The sequence below is a fragment of the Carcharhinus amblyrhynchos genome, chromosome 11 (genome assembly GCF_965287045.1).
Source record: "Carcharhinus amblyrhynchos chromosome 11, sCarAmb.v2.hapA, whole genome shotgun sequence".
Lineage (NCBI taxonomy): Eukaryota > Metazoa > Chordata > Chondrichthyes > Carcharhiniformes > Carcharhinidae > Carcharhinus > Carcharhinus amblyrhynchos.
The window spans coordinates 55,289,039-55,314,921 of NC_137334.1; the positions used below are offsets into that span (position 1 = coordinate 55,289,039).

Below are 25,883 nucleotides of genomic sequence, written 5' to 3' on the forward strand. Positions count from 1 at the left end.
TGACCAAAACTGTACACACAATACTCTAAATTCGGCCTCACCAATGCCTTATACAACCTTACCATAACACTCCAACTTTTATACTTCCAAAAAAAAAACAAAATCAGCAACCGTTGAACAGATAGCTCTGGTTGCAAGCATGCCTGGCCCTTCACTGCAAACCTTAAAAGAAATCTACCCAAAAGCACACAATTTTACATTTGAAGTTCAAATAGTATCTTTGGTTAAGTTTATAAAGCAAGATCAAATCTTAAGACAATTCACCCAATGTGACAAAATATAGACTTCTGCCTCCAAATCTAGTCATAAGCAAGCTAGCTCCAAACTAACTACACTAGTGGCTTTAACTAAGATTTTGTCCTAATGTCACCTCCCTATTCTGCCTTGAAATCCTGGGCATTGCGTCTATCCTACTCTTAAATAATCTGAATGTACTTAATTAACATTCTGGCTGTCACTCTAGATCCAAGCCAATTATTTCAAGTAGGTGAAGAGAAGCCAGAGGTAGTAATCACCACCTAGAAGAGTGAGAGAGGAGCAGCGGGACCATTCACAGCACGAGGCCAGTGCCACAATATGTTCATGAAGCTGCTACACAAGGATACCAGGCAGAGATATCCTAAGGAAACAGAGTTGTGTGCGCTTGTAAGTCCTAGGCCCATGTAGTAGAACCCGATCTTCAGTTGTCTTGGACGTCCTTGTGACTGGGCCAAGGTCCTGCTCCATCAAGCCCACGTAGTAGCTGGTGGGGATCAGCCACCTCATGTTAAAAGAACTTGTGCATAGGTATCTTCCATCCCTTAAAATTAAGCTTAGGACCTGGAATATGAAAACACTTGTGGACAATCCCAACAACAGACCAAACGGCGTACTACTATCGTTGCCTGGAAGTTCAGGCCTTTTAACACAAACATTACTGCCCTCAGCATGACCAGATGGGCAGCAAAGATCAACTCAAGGAGCAGAGTGGCAGTTGGACCTTTTTCAGGAAAGATAAAGCAGAAGATGATCACCTTCATTTTGCCATTAAAAATAAACTAGTTTGCCATCTCAGACTCCCCTTAAGGAATAAACAAATGCCTCAAAACCTTTCAGCGCACCCGAGTACACAGCCAGAGTGTTACAGTCCTCAGCTTGTACACCTCAACACTGGAAGCTACAGTCGAGTCCAAAGAGGGACTGTACTTCAACCTTGAACGATCCTTAGCCTGGGTCTCAACTGGTGACTTTGATGCCAGAGTTGGAAAGGACAGAGACCTCTGGGGAGATGTAATTGGCACAGAGTAGATAGGGAAATCCAACACCAATGATACCCTGATCATGACTAAATGCCTAGAACACAGCCTTGTCATAACCAACATCTTGTTCCGACAGAGACAGAAGTACTCACAGCAACATCCACTCTTCAAGCACCGGCACCTGCTTGACCATGTTAACATCTGAGTAAGAGCTACAAAAATGTGCATATTACCTGTGCCATGACAGGAGTGGATGACTGCTGGACGATTGTCTCATCTACATCATCAACTGTAGCCCCAAAGCAGCAACTGCAACAGAAATAATGCCATAGGAATATCACAGACATTCAAAGCTCCGATCAGTCAGCATCTCACTGCCAAGCTGATGGCTCCTGGTGACCAAGACAAAGAGTGTCCACTTATTCCATCCCTCAACTCTACATGGAGAAACTGGATAAACTTTAGCCATTTTAACTTCTGTCTCAAATTACTTTGCCTCCAAGTTTACTAGTCTCATGTACTCCGCCTCCAAGTTTACTAGTCTCATGTACTCCCCTCACCTCCAAGGACATGGAATTTCCCCCTTACTGCCTAAACATTTCCCCCTCAAGTCTAAGGGATGTAGATTTGAACATGTGACATACAGCAATTTAGCCACTCATTGCTAGATCTGGCTTGATCATAAGCACAGCCCTCCACCAAAACTGCCAACTGCTTCAATACAATTCTGAAATCCAAAGATAATCTCAACTTCTTTCCCCACATTTGAATCTCCTCTAATGGCTTTTCTTCCCACCCCTTCACAGATATTTTGTTGTCATCCCTGCCCTCTGCCAACTTCTTACTTGCATACTGCCAGTCAGCAGCATCATTGAAAGATATGATATTGGGTGCCATATGTACACTGATGACATAGTCACACCTCACCTTAGTCTTCCACCTGCCTTGGTTTAGGTAGACAGTTCAGTCCTAAATAACCCATAATTTCATACAACACAAAGTGAAATCCTTTGGTTTTGGGCACAGCCACAAACTCTATTCCCTCATTAGGTTCTGATGAAAGCTAACTGATGTGAAATGTTCACTAATTTGCTCTCCACAGATGCTGGCAGGCCTGTTAGCTATGTGTAGCTTCTTCTGTTTTATTTCAGACTGAACAAGGCTATTTGTAATCCTCAGTGCCTTATTTAACAGTGAGCTGAACTTCTGAGTCAATATCCACCTCCCCTCCCCCACAATCACCAAAAAAAAAGCGTCCTTCAACCTCCAACATCATCCAAGGATCTATTTCAACCCACCTGCTATTGAAACCTTTATCCGTGCTTTTGTTCTTTCCAGGCTCAATTATCCCAGTATTCTTCTGGAAAGCTCTTTTGAGCTAGTGCTCAAAGAAAATTCTGCTCTCCATATCTTAACTGGCACCACATCTATTCATTCTTCAACCTTTTGCTCCCATCCACCAATCAGATGAATTTAAAATTTTCCATTTTGTACTTCAAATCCTTCAAAACTCTGAAATGACCCCCCAAGAACCTCTGCCTCTCCACCTCACTCTCTTTCAGCCCCTCTTAAGATCTACTTCTAACCACTAATTTCTCTATTTCTGGGTCTGATTACACTCCTATACAGAACTTTCCGATATTAAATGTGATCAATGTTCATTGGATATTGTTATACAGTGCTTCTGATTCAGAACTGAAGGATACGTGCAATCGTGAGACTTGTATTTACATTCCCCAATGCAAATGCATACCAATGAGCTTCATTACAAATGAAAGAACAAGTACTGGTTTTAAAATTTTAAAAATCATTTTTGGTGGAACTAGATGCATATGGAATAGGTGATTGTTAATTCTGTACAAATTACTAAAGGGCAGATTGTATAAGAGTTCCCATATCGTGGGACAATGTCTCTATGAGATGTGCTATGAAACCACAGTGAAAAATTAATCTCCTATCAGTATACCACTGAACAGATGGACAAATTAGATTACTCATCGGGTCACTTTTCAACATTCAGTAAACAAATAAATTTATAATATGTAGTTGATTACCACATCCTCTGATGCCTCAAAAATGCTTCAAGTTTGTGAACTCACTCCTTTTGGTTGCAGTTGGGCAAACATAGGCAGGTCAACTATTCTTTGGTCTAACATATATTGGTTAGAAAAATAGAATGTTGTCTACAAGCAGAGTGGGGCAGGGGGAAAAAAGGACAAGCATTAGCAGCAGGGAGCAAGCTGCTTGCCTGAATTTTCTTCTCTCTGATGGATCTTTAATCTAAAAGAAGATAATTGAAATTTAACCCAGCATAAAATGTGAAGGGAAGTGATGAAAGGCCCTGGGAAGTGTACAAAAAGAACTTGCTTCAATGGAGAAGTTCAAACAGCCAGCTTCCTGTTTGCAAATCGGACAATACCAAGATTACTCAATTCTCTTTGTTGTCTGTTCTTTTCAATTCCTGTGTAGTTCCAAGAACTTGTCTATCTCATCTTCCACAGCTCCCTGGGGTTAAAAAAAATTCTCAATATTTCTGTCATAATCACTTATTCAGAAACTGTGCCCTTAATTCTAGGTTCTTCTCCTCATCCCCACCACACACGCAAGGGGAAACTTCCTCTCACCATCAAGCCTGTTCAGTATCTTATATATGTTTCTAAAAGATGACACTCATTCTTCTAAAGTCTAATGAGTACAACTGCTAAGCCCCTTATCACAGGAATCAACCTGACAAACCGTCTGTGAACTGCTTCCAAAGCAAGTATGCACTTCCTTATTTGAGATCAAAATTGTACAGTATTCCAGGCATGTCTCACCAATGCCCTGTATAGTTTTAGCAATACTTCCTTACTTTTAGACCCATACCTCTTGCAATAAAGGCCAATATTCCTTTTGCCTTCTAAGTTACTTCCAATTGTGTGTTTTATGTACAAGGACCCCCAAAGAAACAGCTGTGCCACAGCATTCTGTACTCTTTCCAATTTAATATTTTGCTATTCCAATCAAAAGTAGATTACTTCAGATTTTCCACTATATACCATCTGCCAAATTTTTCCCACTCACTTGACCTGGCTACATCCTTCTGCAAACTCAATGTTCTCAACTGATCTGCCCCACCAGTCTTTGTTTTGTAGCCAAATGTGCTGATGGCACAGTCTGTTTTTTCATCCAAGTATGGATTATAAATAGTTACAGTCCCAGTAATATTCCTGTGGCATTCCCATAGCTACAGTCTGTCATCCTGAGAATGATCCATTTATCCCAGACCTCTGTTTTCTGTCAGTTAGCCAGTGTTCTATCCATGTTAACATGTCATCATGAGCTCTTATACTTGTGCAGTAACCTTTTATATGCATTGTATCAAATCTTTTGAAATCCAAATATATACTACCTACTGATTCCCCTTTATTCACCATTTATTACATCCACCAAAGGTGCTAATAAATTTGTCAAACAGAATCCTACAGTGCAGAAAGAGGCCATTTGGCCCATTGTGTCTGCACCAACAACAGCCCCATCCAGGCCTATTCCCCATAACATCATGCATTTGCCCTAGCTAGACCCTCTGACACTAAGGGGAATTTAGCATGGCCAATCAACCTAACTTGCACATCTTTGGAAAGTGGGAGGAAATCCAAGCAGATATGGGGCAAACATGCAAACTTCACACAGACAGTGACCCAAGGCTGGAACTGAACCCCGGTCCATAATGCTGTTAGGCAGCAGTGCTAACCACTGTGCCACCATGATTCATCAGCCTGACTTAAGATTTTCGAAATGTCCTATTTCCTTATTGCAGCACTTTCTCACCAATTTCAGATGATAGGCCTACAGTTTCCTGCTTTCCTCCCTTCTGGAAAAGGGGTTTTCCAATCCTTTCCAGAATCTAAATTTTGCAAGATTACAACCAATGCTTCCACTACCTCTCCAGTCATTTATTTTAAGATTGTGGGGTGCAAGCCATCAGGGCCAGGCAATGTCAACCTTTAGTCGCATTAGTTGCCTAGCGCTTCATCCTCCGGTGATAATTTGTTCCTCTTTATTGACTCAGTTTTCTATTATTGGAAGGCACAAAATATTTGTTCAAAGTCTGTTATTTGTTTTCATAATTAATTCCCTAGTCTTATCCTCAAAGAGGCCAGCATTTACTTTAATCATTCTCTTCCTCGTTAATATTCTTGTAGAAACTCTTGTTGCCTGTTTTGTTTTTTTTGCTGGTTTACTCCCTTCCTTATTTTGTTAGTTATCCTTTGATTTCTAAATGTTCCAGTTTACCATTCACTTGCACATTGTTTCAATTTGCTACCATTCTTAACTTCCTTAGTCAACTGCAAATGGCTCATCTTTCTGGTAGAATCTTTTTCAATTTAAAGGATCTTTGCTGAAAATTGTGAAGTAGCTCCTTAAATGGCTACTACTTGGAGCTTACCATCTTGTTTTTTAATCTATTTTCCATGTTCACTTTAGCCAACTGCCTTCATAAATTTAAATAAAGGCAATTACAGAGGTAAGACATTGAACATGGGGGATATAGTACATGTCCAGCATCACTTACACGGGAGATGCACTCCAGCTGCAGAAGGTGAAGGCAATCATGCAGCTTCTGATCTGGAAATCACTGACGAATGGCGCTATATAGGAGAGTGCAGAATCCAATGTTTTCAGACACCGCACTGAAAGCTTTGACAGAGGTGATAGAAATGGAAGAAAAATGTTGTCATCATCTGGAGCTAGGAGGCACTGCGTACACATGGTCAAAAGGCAGTTGAAGCAGACAGTCAATGCCAGGATTCAAGAGTAGCAGTAGCACTTTAAAGCTCAAATCTGTTATCCTTTCAAAGGCAGCATTTATCCTCAAACTCCTGCTACTCCACCAGTGCCTTTGCTGTTACCTGCCCCGGCCCACCCAGACTGCTGCCATCCACGCAGAGATAGTTTTGCTCACAGCTTCGTGGCCCAGGGCTGCTCTGATAGGTCATCCCTGAAGGCCATCTGCAGTCTCCTGAAAGTCTTTCACTAGCCACTGGGGTAGCAGGAGCATTACGACAGGCAAATGCACATGGTTTTGGTCTCCTAATTGAAACATAAGGGGAGCTTCTGAGAGAGCTTGACAAGATAGATAGAACGTATGACTTACCCTCATGGGGGAAATCTAGAACTAGGGGCAGAATTTCAAAGTAAGATGTCTCCCAATTAAAACGGAGATGGGAAGGAATTTCTTCTCTTTAAGGTCACTATCTGAATAGTATTAGTGGTGAGATCATTCAATATATTCAGTTAGACAGATCGTTAAATTACGAGGGAGTTAAAGATTTTGGCGACAAACAGGAAAATGGAGTTAAGGCTACAACCAGATCAGCCACGACCTTATTGAAGGGTGAAGCAGGCTTGAGGGGCTAAATAACCTACTTCTGCCCTTGTGCTGTGGACGATATACGTCAAGGGATTGTACAAAGGTGAGTTGCAATACGGCATAAATTTATAACTGCATCTTGAAATGGCTTTTATTTTTGCACTGTGGCCATGCAGTGTGTTCGTCCGTGGCAGAGAAAAAGCGTGAGGCCATTTGTAAACAGGGAATTGGTGACGCTGGTAATGGACACTGGGACGTCCATGGTTGTTAGCCAGAAAGGGACTGTCCAGCTTATTTGATTTTCCCCCCTTCTTACTCCTATGCCAGAGTTGCTAAGCATGTAGCTGATGTCAAGCACTGTTCCCTCAATTGCAACCTACCATAAATCTGAATGTCCACACTGCAGAGCCCTTCCAAAGTGGTCCAGCCACTGAAGTATTGCTCTACCACACGTTGGGTGAAATTAGCTCTAGTAACCACCCTCTGATTCACCATGATGCTTCAAATGCAACAGTAGAACACAACACAATAGAACGAAGATAGCCAGTGTACTGAACAGTGACCTGCACAAGTGGAATGCAGAGGGAGTGTAATTCTTTTTGTTTCTGGTGTAGGGAAGAGATGACATGTGGCATCCAGAAAACAATGCTGGTGCAGTCAATGTCATCCTGCACCAAGTGTTTGTTCCTCTCTCAAGAATGAAATATAGTTATTTGGCAACAAAGAGAGCAACAGTGACCTCCCTCAAACAGCAGACTACAAAGTGTTCCAATATCTCCAAGCCTTACCTAGAAAGAGCCAACCTAGAAGGTTCATTGCCAGTCATTGTCTGCTCTGAGATTGCAGTTGGCACCACAGCTAGGTGGCAAATTTCAGTGAAGACAGTGAAGTTCAGGCATCTTGTACATTGTTCTGCATCAAGGTTTTAGATGGAAAATTGATCCTTGAGGACTTCGGGCAGATATGGCCTTCTGATGAGGTGCCTCACCCCCTCCTCTTACAGCAGCTTGTCTGCATGGCCATGCTATATTTCAAGGGCGGTGCATATTTAATGCATTTATGTCTGAGCGATTTGTTTGTGCAGAAGCCTTGAATTCAGCAATACCACATTACTCCTTGTAGACTTCACTTCAAACCACTAGAGAAAGTAAATACTTGCAGATTTGAAGCAATGTTGCAAATAACTGATGGTCCCTCTAAGTAACACTAGTCAATGGGAGCATGGGGGTGAGACTTTTGCTGCTAGATAACCATGTTGAGCCGTGCTAAGTTTAGATAGTATTAGATGTGGCAATGATTTCCAAAAAAAGGCACCATTGATGTCAAATTACTATTACACAATGATCTGCCTACTTTGCATACATGCAACAAAAGCTTTACACAACAAAACCACCACCGCTATGGCATCCTGCACAATTCACTTCAACCATCACATATGCCTCAGGCATAGTTTTGGAGCTTTAACACCAATAGCATTCATCCCCCACCCCACCCCTAGACGTTAAGTTTCTTAGACTTTTTCACTGATAATTAGCATTTTAAACTAAATTAGCCCAAACAAAAATATAAACACTGGATTGTGCCTTAATTGTCCTTATTTGTCAATGTTAGTGTTAACAAACAAGTTTCTTTCTGGTCAGTAAATTAATCAGTGTCAGATTTTGTTCCAATTCAAAAAAAACACTTTGGCTGTGATGTATTGCACTATTACGAAACTACTAATAGTCAAGGTTAGACCAAAATGTTTACATAGAAACATAGAAAAACTACAGCACAAACAGGCCCTTTGGCCCACAAGTTGCACCAAACATGTCCCTACCTAATAGGCATACCTATAACCCTTTATCTTACTAAGTTCCATGCACTTATCCAAAAGTCTCTTAAAAGACCCTACGAATCCACCTCCACCACTACTGCTGGCAGTGGATTCCATGCACCCACCACCCTCCAAGTGAAAAACTTACCTCTGACATCTCCTTTGTACCTACTCCCAAGCACCCTAAACCTGTGCCCTCTTGTGGCAACCATTTCAGCCCTGGAAAAAAAACCTCTGAGAATCCACTCAATCAATACCTCTCCTCATCTTACGTGCCTCGATCAGGTCACCCCTCACCCTTCATCTCTTCGAGGAGAAAAGACCGAGCTCTCTCAACCTATCCTCATAAGACATGCCACCCAATCCAGGCAACATTCTCGTAAGTCTCCTCTGCACCCTTTCTCTGGCTTCCATATTCTTTCTGTAATGAGGCGACCAGAACTGAGCACAGTACTACAAGTGGGGTCTGACCAGGGTCTCATACAGCTGCAGCATCATCTCCCGACTCCTAAACTCAATTCCTCGATTGATGAATGCCAGTACACCATACGCCTTCTTAACCACAGCCTCTACCTGCGAAGCTGTTTTGAGCGTCCTATGAACCCGGATCCCAAGATCCTTCTGATCTTCCACACTGCCAAGAGTCTTACCTTTAATATTATAATCTGTCATCCTATTTAACCTGCCCAAATGAATCACCACACACTTATCTGCATTGAAGTCCATCTGCTACTTCTCTGCCCAGTCTTGCATCCTATCAATGTCTTGCTGCAACTTCTGACATCCCTCCACACTATCCACAATACCTCCAACCTGTGTGTCATCAGCAAACTTACCAACCCATCCCTCCACTTCCCGATCCAGGTCATTTATAAAAATTATAAAGAGCAAGGGTCCCAGAACAGATCCCTGGGGCACTCCATTGGTGAGTGACCTCCATGCAGAAAAAGACCCATGTACAACCACTCTTTGCCTTCTGTGGGCAAGCCAGTTCTGAATCCACAGAGCAATGTCCCCTTGGATCCCATACCCCCTCACTTTCTCAATAAGCCTTGCACAGGGCACCTTATCCAAAGCCTTGCTGAAGTCCATATAAACCACATCTACTGCTCTTCTTTCGTCAATGTGTTTAGACACACTCTCAAAAAATTCAATCAGGCTCGTAACGCACGATCTACCTTTGACAAAGCCGTGCTGACTATTCTTGATCATGCTATACCTCTCCAAATGAACATAAATCCTGGCTCTCAGGATCTTCTCCATCAACTTACCAACCAGTAAGGTTAGAATCACTGGTCTATAATTTCCTGGGCTATCTCTTCTCCCTTTCTTGAATAAAGGAACCACGTCTGCATTCCTCCAGAACCATTCCCGTCTCCATTGATGATGCAAAGATCATCGCCAGAGGCTCAGGAATCTCTTCCCTCGTCTCCCACAGTAACCTGGGGTACATCCCATCCAATCCCAGCGATTTATCTGACTTGATGCTTTTCAAAAACTCCAACACATTCTCTTTCTTAATGTCTACATGCTCAAGCTTTTCAGTCCGCTGCAAGTCTGCACTACAACCAAGATCCTTTTCCACTGTGAATACTTAAGTAAATTATTCATTGAGTACCTCTGCAATTTCTACCAGTACTATACCAACTTCCGTACCGTCACACTTGATAGGTCCTATTCCTTCACATCTTATCCTCTTGCTCTTCACATACTTGTAGAATGCCTTGGGGTTTTCCTTAACCCTGCCTGCCAAGGCCTTCTCATGACCCCTTCTGGCTCTCCTAATTTCCTTAAGTTCCTTCCTAAAAGCCGTATACTCTTCTAGCTCCCAGCTCCCTGAACCTTTTGTAAGCTTTCCTTTTCTTCTTGACTAAATTCATTACAGCTTTCGTGCACCATGGTTCCTTTAACCTACCATAACATCCCTGTATCATAGGAACGTTACTGTTCAGAACTCCAGACAAATATTCCTCAAAAGTTTGTCACACTTCTTCTGTACATTTTCCTGAGAAAACGTCTTTCCAATTTATGCCTCTAATTTTCTGCGTGATAGCCTCATAATTCCCCTTACTGCAATTAAACACTTTCCTAGCTTGCCTGATCCTATCTCTCTCCAATGCCAATGTAAAGGAGATATAGAGTTATCATCACTATCCTCAAAATGCTCTCCCACTGAAGATCAGACATGTGTCCAGGTTCATTTCCCAATACCAAATCAAGTACAGCCTCTCCTCTTGTAGGCTTATCCACATACTGGGGCAGGAAACCTTCCTGAACACACCTAACAAACTCCTCCTCATCTAAACCCCTTACCTTAGGGAGATTCCAATCGATACTTGGAAAATTAAAATCTCCCATTACAACAACTCTGTCATTATTACATCTCTCCAGGATCTGTTTCCCTATCTGTTCCTCAACATCCCTGTTACTACTGGGCGGCCTATAGAAAACACACAGTAAAGTTAATGACCCCTTCCTGTTCCGAACCTCCACCCACAAATACTCTGTAGACAGTCCCTCCATGGCGTCCATCTTTTCTACTGCCGTGACACATTTGTATATGTATTTGTACATCGTTGAAAGTTCCCAGTGCAAGTATTTCCGCGAGTAATAATATCAAATAAGAGTTCTTCATGTTTTCACTGTATAAATCATAAGCCTGTTTTAGTATATTTCATAGAACAACACCCAGCAGTTATTGCTCTGCTACTTCCTACCCAGCTGTAGGCCCAAACCCAACACTGCATATCTCTCTCTCTCTGTCGGGGATCCGACAACACCAATGGTGCTTAAAAAAAAGACTTTTAAAATGTTCAAACATTTCTGAAAGGAAACACAAGCCACTGAGCAGACACTTACACCACCGGAACACGCACACTCGGACGGCCGGAGTTTTAAAGAGAACACGAATCTTTCACCTTTTTTGTCAACACTAACTGAACATAGCAGCGACCACTTGTAATGGCGTCTTCATGTGGGCGGCTGGTCAGTGCCACAGGAAGTAGATCACACATCAGTTCCGGCAGCGGCCATTCTGAGGTCACGGAGGGGGTGGGCGGTCTGAAGAGGCGGGGTCACTGCTCTCAGGGCGGGCCGAGCAGCTGAGGTCTTTCTGACTCCGTACTGAATGCCCTCACCAAACACTGCTATCTTATTCATACTCTCGAGTCGCGGCATAGAAGTTAGTAAATTCATATTTTCAGATTTAATATTTAAAGCCATGATTTTTGAATTTCTGGTCAGTCTCCCCCACACACCCAGGTCATCCAAAACCCTTCGGCCCTGAGGAAGGGTCATCCAGACTCGAAGCGTTGGCTCTATTCTGTCTCCACAGATGTTGTCAGGACTGCTGAGTTTCTCCAGCTTTGTCTGCTTTTGTTTCAGATTCCAGCATCCGCGGTATTTTGCCTTTTTCATCCAAAACTCTGCTGTCCCTTCTTAATTTGCACAAAATTCCTGTTATTTTGTTCCCTCACTGACCCACAATGGATCCCAGCTTTCCCCCCATATCCTTGTTCTTCTCTCTCTATAATCTCCTACAACCCTCCAAGGTATCTGTGCTCCTATAATTCTGGTCTCTTGTTCCTCATTATACTTGCTTCAGTATTGGTCAGGGTGATTAGTGTAAAGGATTAACAGAAGGAATATGCTAATATGATATAAATTATGATTTACATCAGTCAGTTATTAGATTTTTTTCAATAAAGAAAAGTTGAAATAATGTCTCAGAAGAACAAGGCTACTCCAACCTGTTCAGATGTAGGACTAACAAACAAGTGTTAAGCAGGTATCAGAGTATGGCTACAGTCTTTTTAAGAACCAAATCCCATGCCTGGAATCCAAAATAGAAGGACCCATCTCAGAATAGTGGCCAAGTCTGAGGAAATAAGGAATACTGCACCAACGGGAGTGGAGGCAAAAGTTGCTGGTAGAATTGGAAATGGGGATTGCTGGCAAGACTGAAAGGTGAGGCGGAATACTAGGTCCCTTCATGGCATTGCATATATGCTTTAATTCCAGATTGCTTTTTTGATTCACCCGCCCCTCACCCACAGAATACTCCATGAGCTGTTCCATACAGAACACTATATACTGCTCCCACCACACAAATGCACAGGTACCTATTCCAAACTCTTCTCCCCACATACTCATTAGCCCCTCTCCCCAAACCCCAAAACACATGACAGGCCTTCTAACTAAATCCTTTACTTGGGCTGCTGCCAGACTATCCACCTGAAACTATTGTCTCCCTGATCCCCACCTGAGATTCAGACCGCTTGACACCCAGACTGAGAGTCAGGCCTGTCTGATTCCTTCCCCTGAGATTCGGGCTACTTGATATCTTGTCCGAGAGTCAAGTCTCCCTGACTGCCCTCAGTCACCCCCGCCACTCCTGGGTGGTGGCCAAGTGGATTGGTGCCCCAGCAACACATGCACAGCAGCACATTGCATGTGCAAGCACCAGTGATATCCAGTTCTACCAGCAACTTATGCCTCCACTCCCGTTGGTGCAGTATTCCTTATTTTCTCAGACTTGGCCACTATTCTGAGATGGGTCCTTCTATTTTGGATTCCAGGCATGGGAATTGGTTCTTAAAAAGATTATAGCCCTACTCTGATACCTGCTTAACACTTATTTATTAGTCCTACATCTGAGCAGGTTGGAGTTGCCATGTTCTTCTGACGTGATGAAGAGACTCCGAAATAGTCAATGAAATATGGGATAAATGGAGTTAAGAAATAGTACATAATTCAGGATAATTAGCTAAATTACAGCACAATCCATGATACAGAATGGTTGGTAATCCTGCCATTGGTGGCCACACCTTTAGTTGTTTCAACCCAAGATCTGAAATTGCCGTCTCTAACCTCTCTGCCTCCCTACCTCGCTTCCTTCCTTTAAGCCACTCCTTAAAACTTCTTTTCATCTCACCTAATACCTTATGTGGCTGGGTGTCACACTTTGTTGTATAACGCTCCTATGAAGTGCCTTTGGACATTTTATCACGTTAACAGTGCCATATAAATAAATAAGTGTCACTGTTGATGGTTTCCCATTGCCACCCTCAATTGGAAACTCAGCATGAGGACAACATGCGTTGTGCTTTGGTGCCTTGAGTGCCAGTTCAAGCCACAATACATCTCATATCAGGGCATTTAATCTTCAAATGTACCACCATGTTGCCCCCATAATGACTGATATTTTTATTTATGACTTGGACTTGGGTGACAGAGCATAATATCCAAATTTGCAGATGACATTAAAGTAGGAAATATAAGCAGTGAAGATGGTGGACTCTCCCTAAAACATTCTTTAGTCATCAATTGGCATACTCTGTTCAATGGCACTACACTTTAAGAAGGACGTTAAGGCCTTAGAGATGGTGCAGATGGTTAGATTATCTTTTTGAGACAGTCATTGCAAAACACTTGTGTGGGGTGAATGTTATTTGCCAATTAGCAGCCCAAGTCTGAATGTTATCCTGGTCTTGCTGCATTTGGGTATGAACTGCTTTATCACCTGAGGAGTTGTAAATTGTCCTAAACACGGCAATCATGAACAAACATCCCCAGTTTTGACCTTATAAGGGGAAGAATGTCGTTCATGAAGCAGCTAAGGGTGTTTGGGCTGAGGACGTCACTGCATGTGTTTCTCAGGGTATGCCCTGGGAATAAGACAAATGGTCTCCAACAAATACAACCATCTGCCTATGTGGTAAATATGATTTCAGACTGTGGAAGTTTTTCCTTGATTCCCACAGACTTCAATTTTGTGTTCTTGGATGCCACCATTGATATCAAGTGCATTCACTCTCACCTAATCTCTGGAATTTGGCTCTTTTGTCCATGTTTTGATTAAGACTATAATGAGGCAAATGGTCCTAGTGGAAGCAAAATTTAAGGGAAGCCTGTTGGTAAATATCATTTGATAGCACCATCAATGACACCTTCCATAATTTTGCTGCTAATTGAGAGTAATGTGGTGGTAATTGGTCAGTTTGGATTTGTCTTGTTTATCGTGGAAAGGACACACTGGGGCAATTTTTCACTTGGTTGGATAGATGCGAGTGAATTACCTCTATTGGGGTAGCTTGGTTGATTCTGGAGCACAAGTTTTAGGACTACAGTTGGGACGTTGTCAAGACCAAAAGCCTTTGTTGTATCCAATGCATGTAAATGTTTCAATATCTGTGGAGCGAATTGAATGAAGAGCGGTGTCCTTGATGATGGGGATCTGAGGGAGAGGCCGAGATGCATCATTGACTTGACACTTCTAGCTGAAGATAATTGCAAACTCTTGTCTTTGGCACCTATGCAGCGTTCTGCTATCATTGAGGATGTGGATGTGGATGTTCGTGGAACATCGTCCTCCTGTTAGTTGTTTAATTGTCCACCACAACTCCAGGTTGGATGTCACAAGATTGCAGTGTTTTCAGCTGACCTGGGGCAGCCTGGTTGGTTCTTAGCTTTGTCCTTAGCTTTGTCTATAGCATCCCTGGTTTAGCATACATGTAATCCGATGTTGCAATACAAGGCATATTCCTGGACTATTCTTTTACACTCCTTAAAGAACTTGATTTGATAATAATGGTAAAGTGAAGAATAGGCTAAGCCATGAGATTAGATTGTAGAGGAATACAGTTCTCTCTCTGCTAATAGTCCACAGAACCTCATGGGGGAATCATTGTTGAGCAGCTCGTTTGGTTCTGAATCCAAACCATTTAGCACGATGGCAGTGATACACAACAGAATGGGCCAGTAGCACTTTTCAGTCCCACCAAAGTCAATGGATCTTTGAATGGTTCACTGCATTTCATGGACCCGCCACTGCCTCATCAGGACAATGAAATTCTACCTAATGTCCTTGTAGCCACAAGGACTGTGTGGTGATCACACCTATCAATTTTCTCAAGGATGGATGCATTGGCAACAGATAGGGTCAGATAAGTTTTACTGTCAAAGAACCTATAGTGCAGAAGGAGGCCGTTTGCCCCAGAGAGCCTGCACCAATAACAATCCCACCCAAATCCTATCCCATAACCCCATTGATTTACCCTCCTAATCCCCAACACTGGGATCAATTTTATCATGGCCAATCAACCTAACCCGCACATCTTTGGACTGTGAGAGGAAACTGGAGCATCCGGAGGAAACCCATGCAAACAAGGGGAGAATATGCAAACTTCATAGTCACCCAAAGCTGGAATTGAATCCGGGTCTCTGGCGCTGTGAGGCAGCAGGGCTAACCACTGTGCCATGCTGCCCTCTCAAGTTGGCCCTCTTACCATCTGCCATTGTCCCTGTTTGATAGCTAAGTTCTTCACAACCTGGTCAGCTCAGTCATTAGTGATGCTATCGAGCAACTCTTTATTATGGACATTGAAGGCTCCATCCCACTACGTATTCTGCATCCTTACTACCATTGGTGCGTCTTCCAAATGATGTTCAAAATGATAATTCAGCAGCTGAGGGAGGGCAGTAGGTGGTAATATGCATATTTCACCTAATGTCATGACATTTCAGGGTGGCTGCAGTCAACGTTGAGGACCAGGGTTATTCTTGACTGTACTCTATTGTGCTGCCATCTTCTAAATGGCTATTTGGCTCTGGATATTGACTGAAAGGTACAATTCTGTTTAGTATTACCATGGTCAGGCTGTTGTTTGATTAGTCTGTAGGAGAACTTTCCCTTTGGCACAATTTCCTATATGTTTTTAAGTAAGATTTTGCAGAATGGACTCTGCTTTTATCATTTTCAGTGCCAAGGCCAACACCAACTTGTCCTTCAGGCTTTATGAGGAAACAGCCTTAATTGACAATTCTTTCAAACAGCCAACAGATGCAAATTGCCTCCTTCTCTGTGGCATTATTTCTCTTGGACCATTCTTATGTTAGTGGAAATCAATGGGCTACATGGTCTCTCATTTATATAAAAAGTAGGCATAGTTCCAGTTTAGTGAATTCCCAGCCAGGTTATCAGTGTGGAACCCTCTGCTTTAAACTAGGAACTCAGCCAGATTTGCAGCAAAAAATTAATGTATTTAAGCAAGGGAGATCTCCACTCTGCAAAGCTGAGGCAACAGCATGGAGGTTTAATGATGAGCTGAACAGAGTTGTAAGGATCTCAGAGTCAAAAGTTTAGTTTTAATTGTACTAATATAGTAGCAGTTGTGTATCTCTCATACTCAAGGACGATAGTGCCAACAATATAGACAGCATAAGTTTATGATAGACATATACGTTTGGTGACTGCAATGTAAGAAACGGCAAACATCGTCTACCGCAAACCTCACAATCATGCTAGTAGAGGTGGGATTTCTTTTGGGTTGGGGAGTGGCGGGTTGGGGGGGTGAATGGTGTGGTGGTTGTTGCTTCGAACTTTTGAGATTGGCGATCCTCCATTCACCAAGGGAAACAAAGAATAAAAAAGGGGCCAAAGAAGCAAGCCAATGTCAAAAAAGGAAACATTTAATAAAAACGCAAGAAGCAAAACATAAATGAGTACACTTCCTCTGACTGAAGAAATTTCTCAATCTCAGTCCTACATAATTGACTCCTTATCTTGAGACTCCACCCCCATGTTTTCGATCCCCTAGCCACGAGAAACAATCCTTCAGTATACATCATGTCAAGCGCCTTTGGAATCTTACATTATTCAATGAGATCACCACTAGAAAGCAGTGAAACTAAAAAAAAACACCGAAGATAATAAATTAACCAAAAAAGGCCAAACAGGAGAAAGAAGACTAAACAGCAGTATCTGACAGATGTAAAAATATGAAAGCCATAAAGAGTGCTTATGTCAGTTGTTCATAAGAACGCCATCTCCAACACAGGGAGAAAAGTACAGACATAAGTGGGGGAAATTTTGAAAGAAATTGGACTGTATTAGATAAATGAGCTGTCAGAACTTAGTAACACAGCCTTATTAACTTTGAACCTTGTGAGCAGATGATTTGGGAATAAAGCTGGAGACTAGTATAACAAGGAGCCACATAATCATGTTGTGAAGGCAAGTGTTGACTAAAAACAAATGAGTACAGGATGGGTTAAAGTTTGCAAAAGTGAAAAGTAAAAAAACTTGAAAAATTAACCCTGAAATTATATTGAATAAAAGTGAATGAGAATTATGAGTTGGAGTCATATCTAGTACAAAAGGAAGATGGTTGTGGTAACTGGAGAGTAATTATCTAATTCCAGGACACCTCTGCAGGAGTTGTTAGGGTAGTGGCCCAACCATCTTCAGCTGCTTCATCAATAGCCTTCCTTCCATCATAAGATCAACTATGACAGTTGTATAGTGTCCAAAACTATTCATAACTCCTCAGATACTGAAATAGTCCAAGGCCACATGCAACAATGCCAGTACAACATTCAGCCTTGGGTTGATACGTGGCAAGCAAAATCTGTGTCACACAACTGCCAACAAATGGTCAGGAATATCTCCGACGAGAGAGTTAATCGTTTTTCCTGTTCAATAGCATTACTATTGTTGAACTCCCCCACCATCAAAATCCTGGGGTTTTCTGTTGTTCAGAAACTTAATTGGATTAACCATACAAATATTGGAGCTGCAAGAACAGATCCAAAACTGAACCCAAGAAATAGGAGTAGACCATCCAGCCTCTCATATCTGCTCCACCACCTCAGCTCCACTTTTCTGCCCATTTACCATATCCTCTGATTCCCTGAGGGACTAAAATTCTGCTCCCTTCAGACCTAAATGTCCTCAATGATGGAGAAACAACACTGCTCTGGATAGAGAATTTCAAAAATTCACAACCCTTTGAAGGAAGAAAATTCTTTTTATCTCAATCCTACATAATTGACCCCTTATCCCGAGACTATGTCCCCATGTTCTAGCTCCCCCAGCCAGGGGAAACAATCTCTCAGTGTCTATCTTATCAAGCACTTTCAGAATCTTGTGTGTTTCAAGGAGATCACTTCTCATTCTTCTGAACTCCAGACAGTATAATTCGTTCAGCCTCTCAGCATTGGAGATCTCTCATGCCAGGAACTAATCTAGTGAACTTTTAATATTCTGCCTCTAATGGTAAGGATATTCTTCCTGAAATATGGAGACTAATAGTGTACATAGTATTCCAGGTGTGGTCTCACCAAAGTCGTATTCAACAGTAGCAAGACTTCCTTATCCAGTATTCCAATTCCCTTAAGAGCAAAGCCCAACATGCCATTTGCCTTCCCAATTTTTTCCTGGTAAATCTGCAAGAAGTATTTCACCTGCTGATGCCCAATAATTTGTCCATCATCTACAAGATGCAAGTCAGGAGTCTGACAGAATATCTTCCATTTGCCTGGATGACTGCAGCTCCAACAATCCAAGAGGTTTGATACCACCCAGGACAAAGCAGTGATCAGCACCATTCACCATCTTAAACATTCATACTGCGTGGAAAATGGCAGCAATGTGTATTCCCATCTACAAGATGCACTGCAGAAACTCACCAAGCCTCCTTCAACAGCACTTTCTAAACACTTGAGGTCTATTACTTAAAGAACATGGACAGCAAACACATGGGCACACAACAACCCCGGAGTTCTCCTCCAAGTAATCTCGACTTCACTGTCGTCAGGTCAAAACCCTGGAATTCCCTTCCAAATACCACATGGACTGCAGTGATTCAAGGCAGCAGCTCACCTCACTTTCTCAAGGGCAATTAAGGGAAGGCCACAAATGATCTGGCCATTGATACTCAGATCCCGTGGACAAATCAGAAATAAAATGTCCTGAAAGTCAGTATTGCAAACTGCAATACTGTACTCGACTGGACAGTTTGTACAAGGACAGAATTTGCAGTTCATTGAGAACATGGTTGCAATGGAATCTTTGCTTAGCAAAATTGAACCATGAATGTGGTAAAAACCACAGGATGATGGGTTGTTTGCCTAGAACTAGAGCAGCAGTGAAGAAAAGTGAAAAGGGATATTTGTATGGACAGGATAGGCCCAAGGATGGTAGGCTAAGTATGCAAGCAATATTTGAAAAAAAAATCAATACATAAGCCTTGGACATCACAAACACGAGGATTTCTATAAAATTTACAGGTAGCAGGTACCATTTATCTAATTGAAGATGTAAACGAGTAACCGCTAAACAAAAGGATACTGTCATCAACCCCTAAGAAGGTTTTCAAAATAAAAAAGGACTGGTACAAGAGAGGCAAGTTATTCCTAAATCAATAGGCCTAAAAGGAACATTGAAGCTACACCTGAAAATCATTTATATTAGGGAGGTGGTTGAAAAGGGAGAGGAGTAAACAAACAACGAATATCTTTCAACTCAGAGACATACATGCATTGAAGACCAGATGTGGTCAGACACTGGGTGGGGGGGGCGCAGATGTGAAAGGAGGCAAATCTACAACAAAAAGATTTATCTATAAATGACAGAAATACTACAAATAAAATACTGGAAGTGCAGGCTGTTGCAGCAGTGGGGAACTGTGATGCAGTAGGAATTCAGAGTTACCTGGATGGAAAAGAGTCAGAGACACTGGGAGAGTGGGGAGCGGGTGGAGGGTTTAACTTTCACCCAAACGGGCATGTAGTCAGTGCCTGCCTAATTAATTCAATGGACGCATAAATCATTTTCACTGAGCAATCTCTAGCAGCTTGCTGAACTGGAGAGAAAAAAAACAAACAACTCCACAGGTAAGACAAACGGGAAAGCAGTAAAGGGAGAATCAAGAAATGTGGCTTACCCAACAGAAACTTCAAGGCTGGAATATTTAATGAGTACTTTATATTTCTGTTTACTACTCAAAAGGTAACAAAACATCAGTAAAGTTGAGATGGCACATGTAATAATGGATGGGGTGAAAATTGAGAGGTAAGGTGTACTCGACAGGCTGGCTATGATCAGAGTGGATTAAGTCACCTGCTCCAAATAGCTTGCATCCCAGATTGCTAAAGGAAGCGGGGCTGGAGATAGCAGAAGCACTGTAGTGATCTTCTAATATTCCCTAGATAGAGAGGGATAGCCAGAAGATTGGAGAATGGCAAATATGACACCACTATTCAAGAAAATCTGCAAGGACAGTCTTCATAATGATAGGATAGTTAGCTTAACGTCAATGGTGGGTAAAGTTTTAAAACAATGATCAGGGAAAAATAAATCAACAGACACGTGGCAAAGTTTTAGTTAATTAAGGCTTATCAGCACAGATTTGTCAAAGTCAGATTGTGCTTGACTAATCTAATTTTTTTAAAATAAAATACATGAAGGTTAATGAAAAAAATGGAATGGATGTTATCGATATGGATCTTAAGAAAACATGTGACAAAGTACCACATAAAAGGCGGTTGACAAAATTGAGCCTCATGAAACAGGAAGATCAATGTCAGCTTGGATTAAAAAAAAGGCTTAAGGACAAAAAACAGAAAGTCATGGTAAATAGTTTTTTTTCCAGAGTGCCAGATGATAGATAGTGGTATTCCCCCAAGGGACAGTGTTTCTTTTTGAATCAATATGGAATGTAGTGCAAAATAAAAATTTGCTATTGATATCAAACTTGGAGAAATGGCAAACAGTGAAGATAATATAAATTTACTGTAATGGGATATGTAGGTCAGGGGACACAGATTTAAGGTTTTGGGGAAGAAATGCAGGGAAAAATGCGTGGAATTAAGTTTTTTAATGCAGCAAATGGTAATGACTAACAATCTTCATCTGCATCTTTGGCTTTGAAAATCTTAACAGATAAAATTGACAACACTGCTAAACTTACTTTTAATGGTAATCAAGACCATTGGTTTAGGGTTTGAGCAAATCTCGAAGTTTGAACCTGAAGTTACTATCAGTTGCTCCCAAACAAATTTGCAGGCCTGAAATACCATTGCCGCCATTCCATCAACAAAAATATGTGATAAACAATGAATACATTCAAATCATTGTCTTTATGTAGCTGTTAAATACTATATATGGTAACAAGAGCTGCTTTATACAATTAAAAGCAAAATTATTCCAACATTTACATATTTTAAAAGACAAAACATTTCAATCCTGTAATGTTAATCACTGGTCAAAATTAGTAAAAATAAAGTCAGAAAACTTTTCTTCAAAACCCATTGAAATGACTGAAAAGGCAAATCTTATTCATGCACAAAAATATGTGAGATAGATAGATAACTCTGTTATGAGTTTACAGGCTTTTTTACTATTGTTTTAATTCTTTGAATTGATAGGGAGTTGTTCCTGAAGGTTTTCGTTTAAGTATGTAACCTCAGAAAACTCACTTAAACCAAATCTTGATAAAAGATGATGGTTGCTAAATTATTCAGATTACACAACTGGATATACATACACACACATATAAAAAACATGTTTTACATTTCAAGCTGTGCTTTTTTTGTCTATTTTTAACTTTTACCTTTAGTAACTGTAAGATAAAAAGATGGATTGTATATATCAAAATTAAAAATTCTGTCGAACTATACATAGCAAATGGCAACGTAGCTCTGTTTCATCATTTATTGTGCAATTATATTAGTATTTAATACCATGTACTGATTAAAAAGGCTATGCTACATATTCTCTTTCTTCGTTCTCTACCAAAACACTGTCATCCGTAATTTGATCAGTTGGATTATACTGGATGGAATTAAATCCATTTGCAGTGAGACATTTTTTTTTGAACACATACCACGTAACTATTGATATTATCACTAAAATTGCAGCAGCTGAGATGATTAATGCTGTTGGTAATATGTTATTTTTGCTGCCTGCAAAAAACAACAAGAAATAATTTGTTAATAGTTTGGACCGAAAAAAGCAATATAGTATGACAATCTTTCTGGCTCATGGGGGTCAAAATTGTATGAGACTTAACTAGTCATCTGAAGTAATGAAGTATCATTGATAACATGAATGCATTATTTACATACGCTTATGAGTAATATTCTGTCTATGGGCAGCCTTTCCAGTTTGAAAGCAACCATATTTGAAAGGGGCCAAAGATTAGATGTAAGCTAACAAGAAACCCTTAATATAAAAAGCTAAATATTAGAAGTTTTTAATGCTAAAACAGGGCATTCTGTACTGATAAACCAGTTTTACAGTACATCATATGGTGCCAGAAATTGCTGGGAAGTTGCTTCATTATAGACGCCATTATCAATTCATAAAAAATCCAGGCATTTGCAAAGTAAACATATTTCCGATTCTCAACACTTCTCTGAATGCATTTGATCTGCTTAATAATTATCTCTTCTGAAGGCAATAAAAAAGTCCCTTTGAACCATGAAATGAACTTAAATCAAATGAACTGCATTGAACTTAATGGCAATTGGGAAATTACTGGATTTGTGAAGTTATCATGACTTCCTGTCAGTGTCACTCAGAGCTGGAAATGAATGTCAGAGAGAACCCTGTCAAAGAAGTGATTTGTGATCTTGGCATGACAGCCACCTTTAGGGGCCCAGAGAGGGTACATTGAAACTGGTGAAGTTTCACATCACTCAATAATGTATTTGTTGCACCCTTTTAACTGCCTGTATTTTTGTGCCAGTCTTGTCATCTGTGTACCTATTATGGCTGAAGTGCAGGATACAAAGCTGTATTGACAACCAGAGGATGGTGACCCATTTAAAAGCAGTTTGATGGATTTTATTTCAAAAAATAATGTACTGCAATACAGTACGTAAGTAAATGGAGACAGGGGGTGGGGGGTGGTTAGTGATTCTCCAACTCATTGCCCCTGAAGGAGATTGCACCAATCTCCGCAGAATAGCATGTGGGCCTAAAAACTGGTTTTGTACCTGGTGCGAAACTATTTGCAGATCTCCTGGCCCTTTTCTAATGGCGTTAGCCAGATTGCACCCAGGAAGGGCACAAGGCTGATTTACACGAGATTGACTGGATTTCAATCTCATTAGTAAGTTTGACATGTGCCCCTCTACCCTATGGTTGCTATGATTTGTCAACAATTCCATCATTTTAACATAAGAATAGGAGTTTAGAATACAGACCCTTGAGCCTGAACTACCATTTAATAAAATCATGACTGATCCACCCAATTCCCATGTCCCTCAACTCCCTTATAGAGTCCAAAAATCTATCAATCTCAGCCTGGAACTGACCAAGGATTCAGCATCCACAGCCGTCTTGGCCAGAGAATTGCAAAGATTCAATACCCTCAGAGTAAAGATCTGTCTTTGATGGTTGGCTCCTTAATTTAAGACTGGGATCTTTACTCAGAGGGTAGCCCCTTAGTTCAGCTGCCCAGCATGGGAATAACAGCCTCTCAGCATCTACCAGGTCAAGTCCATTCAAAATCCCATATGTTTTAATAATTTCACCTCTCATTCCCCTGAACCCACAGAAAGAATAGGTCCATTTTACTTATCCCTCCTTATAGATTAACACTTTAATCTCAGACAGCAATGCAGTAAACTCCCCCTCCCTAGGATGGTGGAAGGTGAAAAATTCTTTAATTCTTATGCAACTGTTCTCTGTTCCTATGAAAGCAATACGACTGATGTATAAGAGGAGCCCTGCTGTCACTTATGGTGGATGGATGGTATGTGAACGAAACACACTTCATGCATCAAAATATTCCTCATTTCACACATGTCCCCTGCCATCCATTCAAGGGAATGATTCCTGAAGTTGGGGCTCATTACACCCATTTGTATTTTGATATTAGACACTAGGGAAAAAGCAAAAATTAATTTGTTTTAAAGTGTCATGAAAAATGAACATGTTTCAAATTAGTAGTGATTTAAAATGCTCAGATACTCACCTCTTGAGCATTTTTCTCCATCAGGTACAGCTACTAGAATAAATATAAAATCATACATGAGTTTAAGAGAGAAGTTACATGCTGGATGTACAGTAATTTTTGAGTTTTCACCAGTGGCCCTCAATGGGCAGCAAACTAACCTGTAAAGCTGGGAAATAACTCACGGTGCGGGCTGGCAGGGGTCATGCTGCCGATGGCTTGCTGCCCTGATTTACAGGTCCGAATTTGAAGCACATGTTTTTCCCCATATTATTGGCTGTCGAATTCCGCACATGCACAGTTCTATTTTTAGACACACACTCCTCCTGGAGCTCAGCCCCTCCCACACTTTCTCAGATTCACCAGCCCCTCACCCCTTTTCTGGCACGCCCACCACCTCACACACTTGCTGGTACTCCCACCGCCTCATGTGCACGTGCCAGCACTCCCAGCCCCTTAGAATCAGTATTAACTCTACCTCCCCCCTCAAACTTGCCATTGGGCCTACCCTCTGCTCTCAGACTTACCAGCAACCTTATCACCACGTTCAAAGACTCTCCAGCACCCCCAGCATCCCATCCACGTCCCCAGACACCCCACCCTCAGACTCCCCAGCACCCATACACCCTTTATAGGCTCTATAGAATAATCAACCACTCCCAATTTCAGACTTGGCACCCCCCACCCTACCCCTCTCTCCCTCACCAGGAGCCTCACCCCAGCTTTCAGGTCTGTCAGGAGCCCCATCCCCATTTTTGTGCTTAAATACATCAGCAGTCCACCCCCATTCTCACAAACACATCAGCACTCTCTCCATTTCCCCTCCTCCAACTCTCTCACTGACCAGCTCCCCACACTGACAGGCTTTACAGCATCTCCATCCTCCTTCTGCTTTAGGACATCAGCACACCCGTCCCATCAGTAGAATCAGACATATGGGACTGCTTAGAGTCAGTGGACTGATCAGTATTTAAAAACTGACCAGCTTGAACAAGCATGCCACTACAGTAACTGACTTCATTAGTAAGTGTATAGAAAACATGCTGATTTGCCAAAGAAACAAATCAGCATGTTTCCCAACCAGAAACCATGGATGAACAGGGATAGCCACTGCTGGCTGAAATCTAAGTCTGAGGTGTTCAAGTCAGGTGACCCTGGCCCATATAAAAAAGCCAGATATGCCCTAAGGAGACCCCACAAAGATGCCAAAAGACAGTACCGGACCAAATCAGAGTCCCAGGCTAGTCACATGGACCCCCTTGACTATGGAAAGGTCTGCAAAACATAACAGGCTGCAAGATGAAGGCATCTAAAATTGTCAGCACCAATTACCCCTCCCTGATGAGTCAATGGATTCTATGCCCATTTTGAGCAAGCCCTCCATCCTGGAAGAACCTGTATCTGAGGTCACCATTGCAGATGTCAGAGCAGCCTTCTCGAGGGTCAGCCCACTGAAAGCGACTGGCCTGGATGGGGTACCCGGGTGAGCGCTCAGATCCTGAGCAGACCAGCTGACGGGGTATTTGCAGACATCTTCAACCTCTCTTTACAACAATCTGAAATCCTTAGCTGCTTCAAAAAAAAAATGACCATCATCCCGGTACCAAAGAAAAGCCAAGCAGTGTGCCTTAATGACTAACGTCCGGTGGCTCTGACATCCATCATTGTGAAGCGCTTCAAAAGGTTTGTCACAGCTCAGATTAATTCCAATTTCCTGGATCCACTACAGTTCACCT

The 25,883-nt window shown here is 41.7% G+C and overlaps 2 protein-coding genes across 9 annotated transcripts in view; both read right to left on the reverse strand.

Annotated features, from left to right (window-relative positions):
- The window catches only part of marchf7 (membrane-associated ring finger (C3HC4) 7), a 61,393-nt gene extending 50,004 nt beyond the window's left edge, over positions 1-11,389 (reverse strand). For 4 of the 6 annotated variants that reach the window (XR_013888164.1, XM_080199136.1, XM_080199139.1 and 1 more), the window contains exon 1: positions 1,472-1,605. Coding sequence is in view for 3 of the 6 variants with exons in the window: in XM_080199136.1 (XP_080055262.1) it covers positions 1,472-1,585 (114 nt within the window). In the remaining 3 variants the exon portion in view is untranslated. Of the gene's footprint in view, positions 1-1,471; positions 1,606-11,266 lie in introns of those variants that run through there. The other 2 variants (XM_080199138.1, XM_080199137.1) reach the window with 2 other exon arrangements.
- A 5,469-nt stretch (positions 11,390-16,858) lies between these two features.
- The window catches only part of LOC145350147 (CD302 antigen-like), a 42,326-nt gene continuing 33,301 nt past the window's right edge, over positions 16,859-25,883 (reverse strand). For 2 of the 3 annotated variants that reach the window (XM_080199142.1, XM_080199141.1), the window contains 2 exons: positions 24,169-24,201; positions 16,859-22,150 (listed from right to left, as the gene is read on the reverse strand). In XM_080199142.1, the coding sequence (XP_080055268.1) occupies positions 21,948-22,150; positions 24,169-24,201 (236 nt within the window). In that variant the 3' untranslated portion in view covers positions 16,859-21,947. The remainder of the gene's footprint in view (positions 22,151-24,168; positions 24,202-25,883) is intronic. The other variant, XM_080199144.1, reaches the window with a different exon arrangement.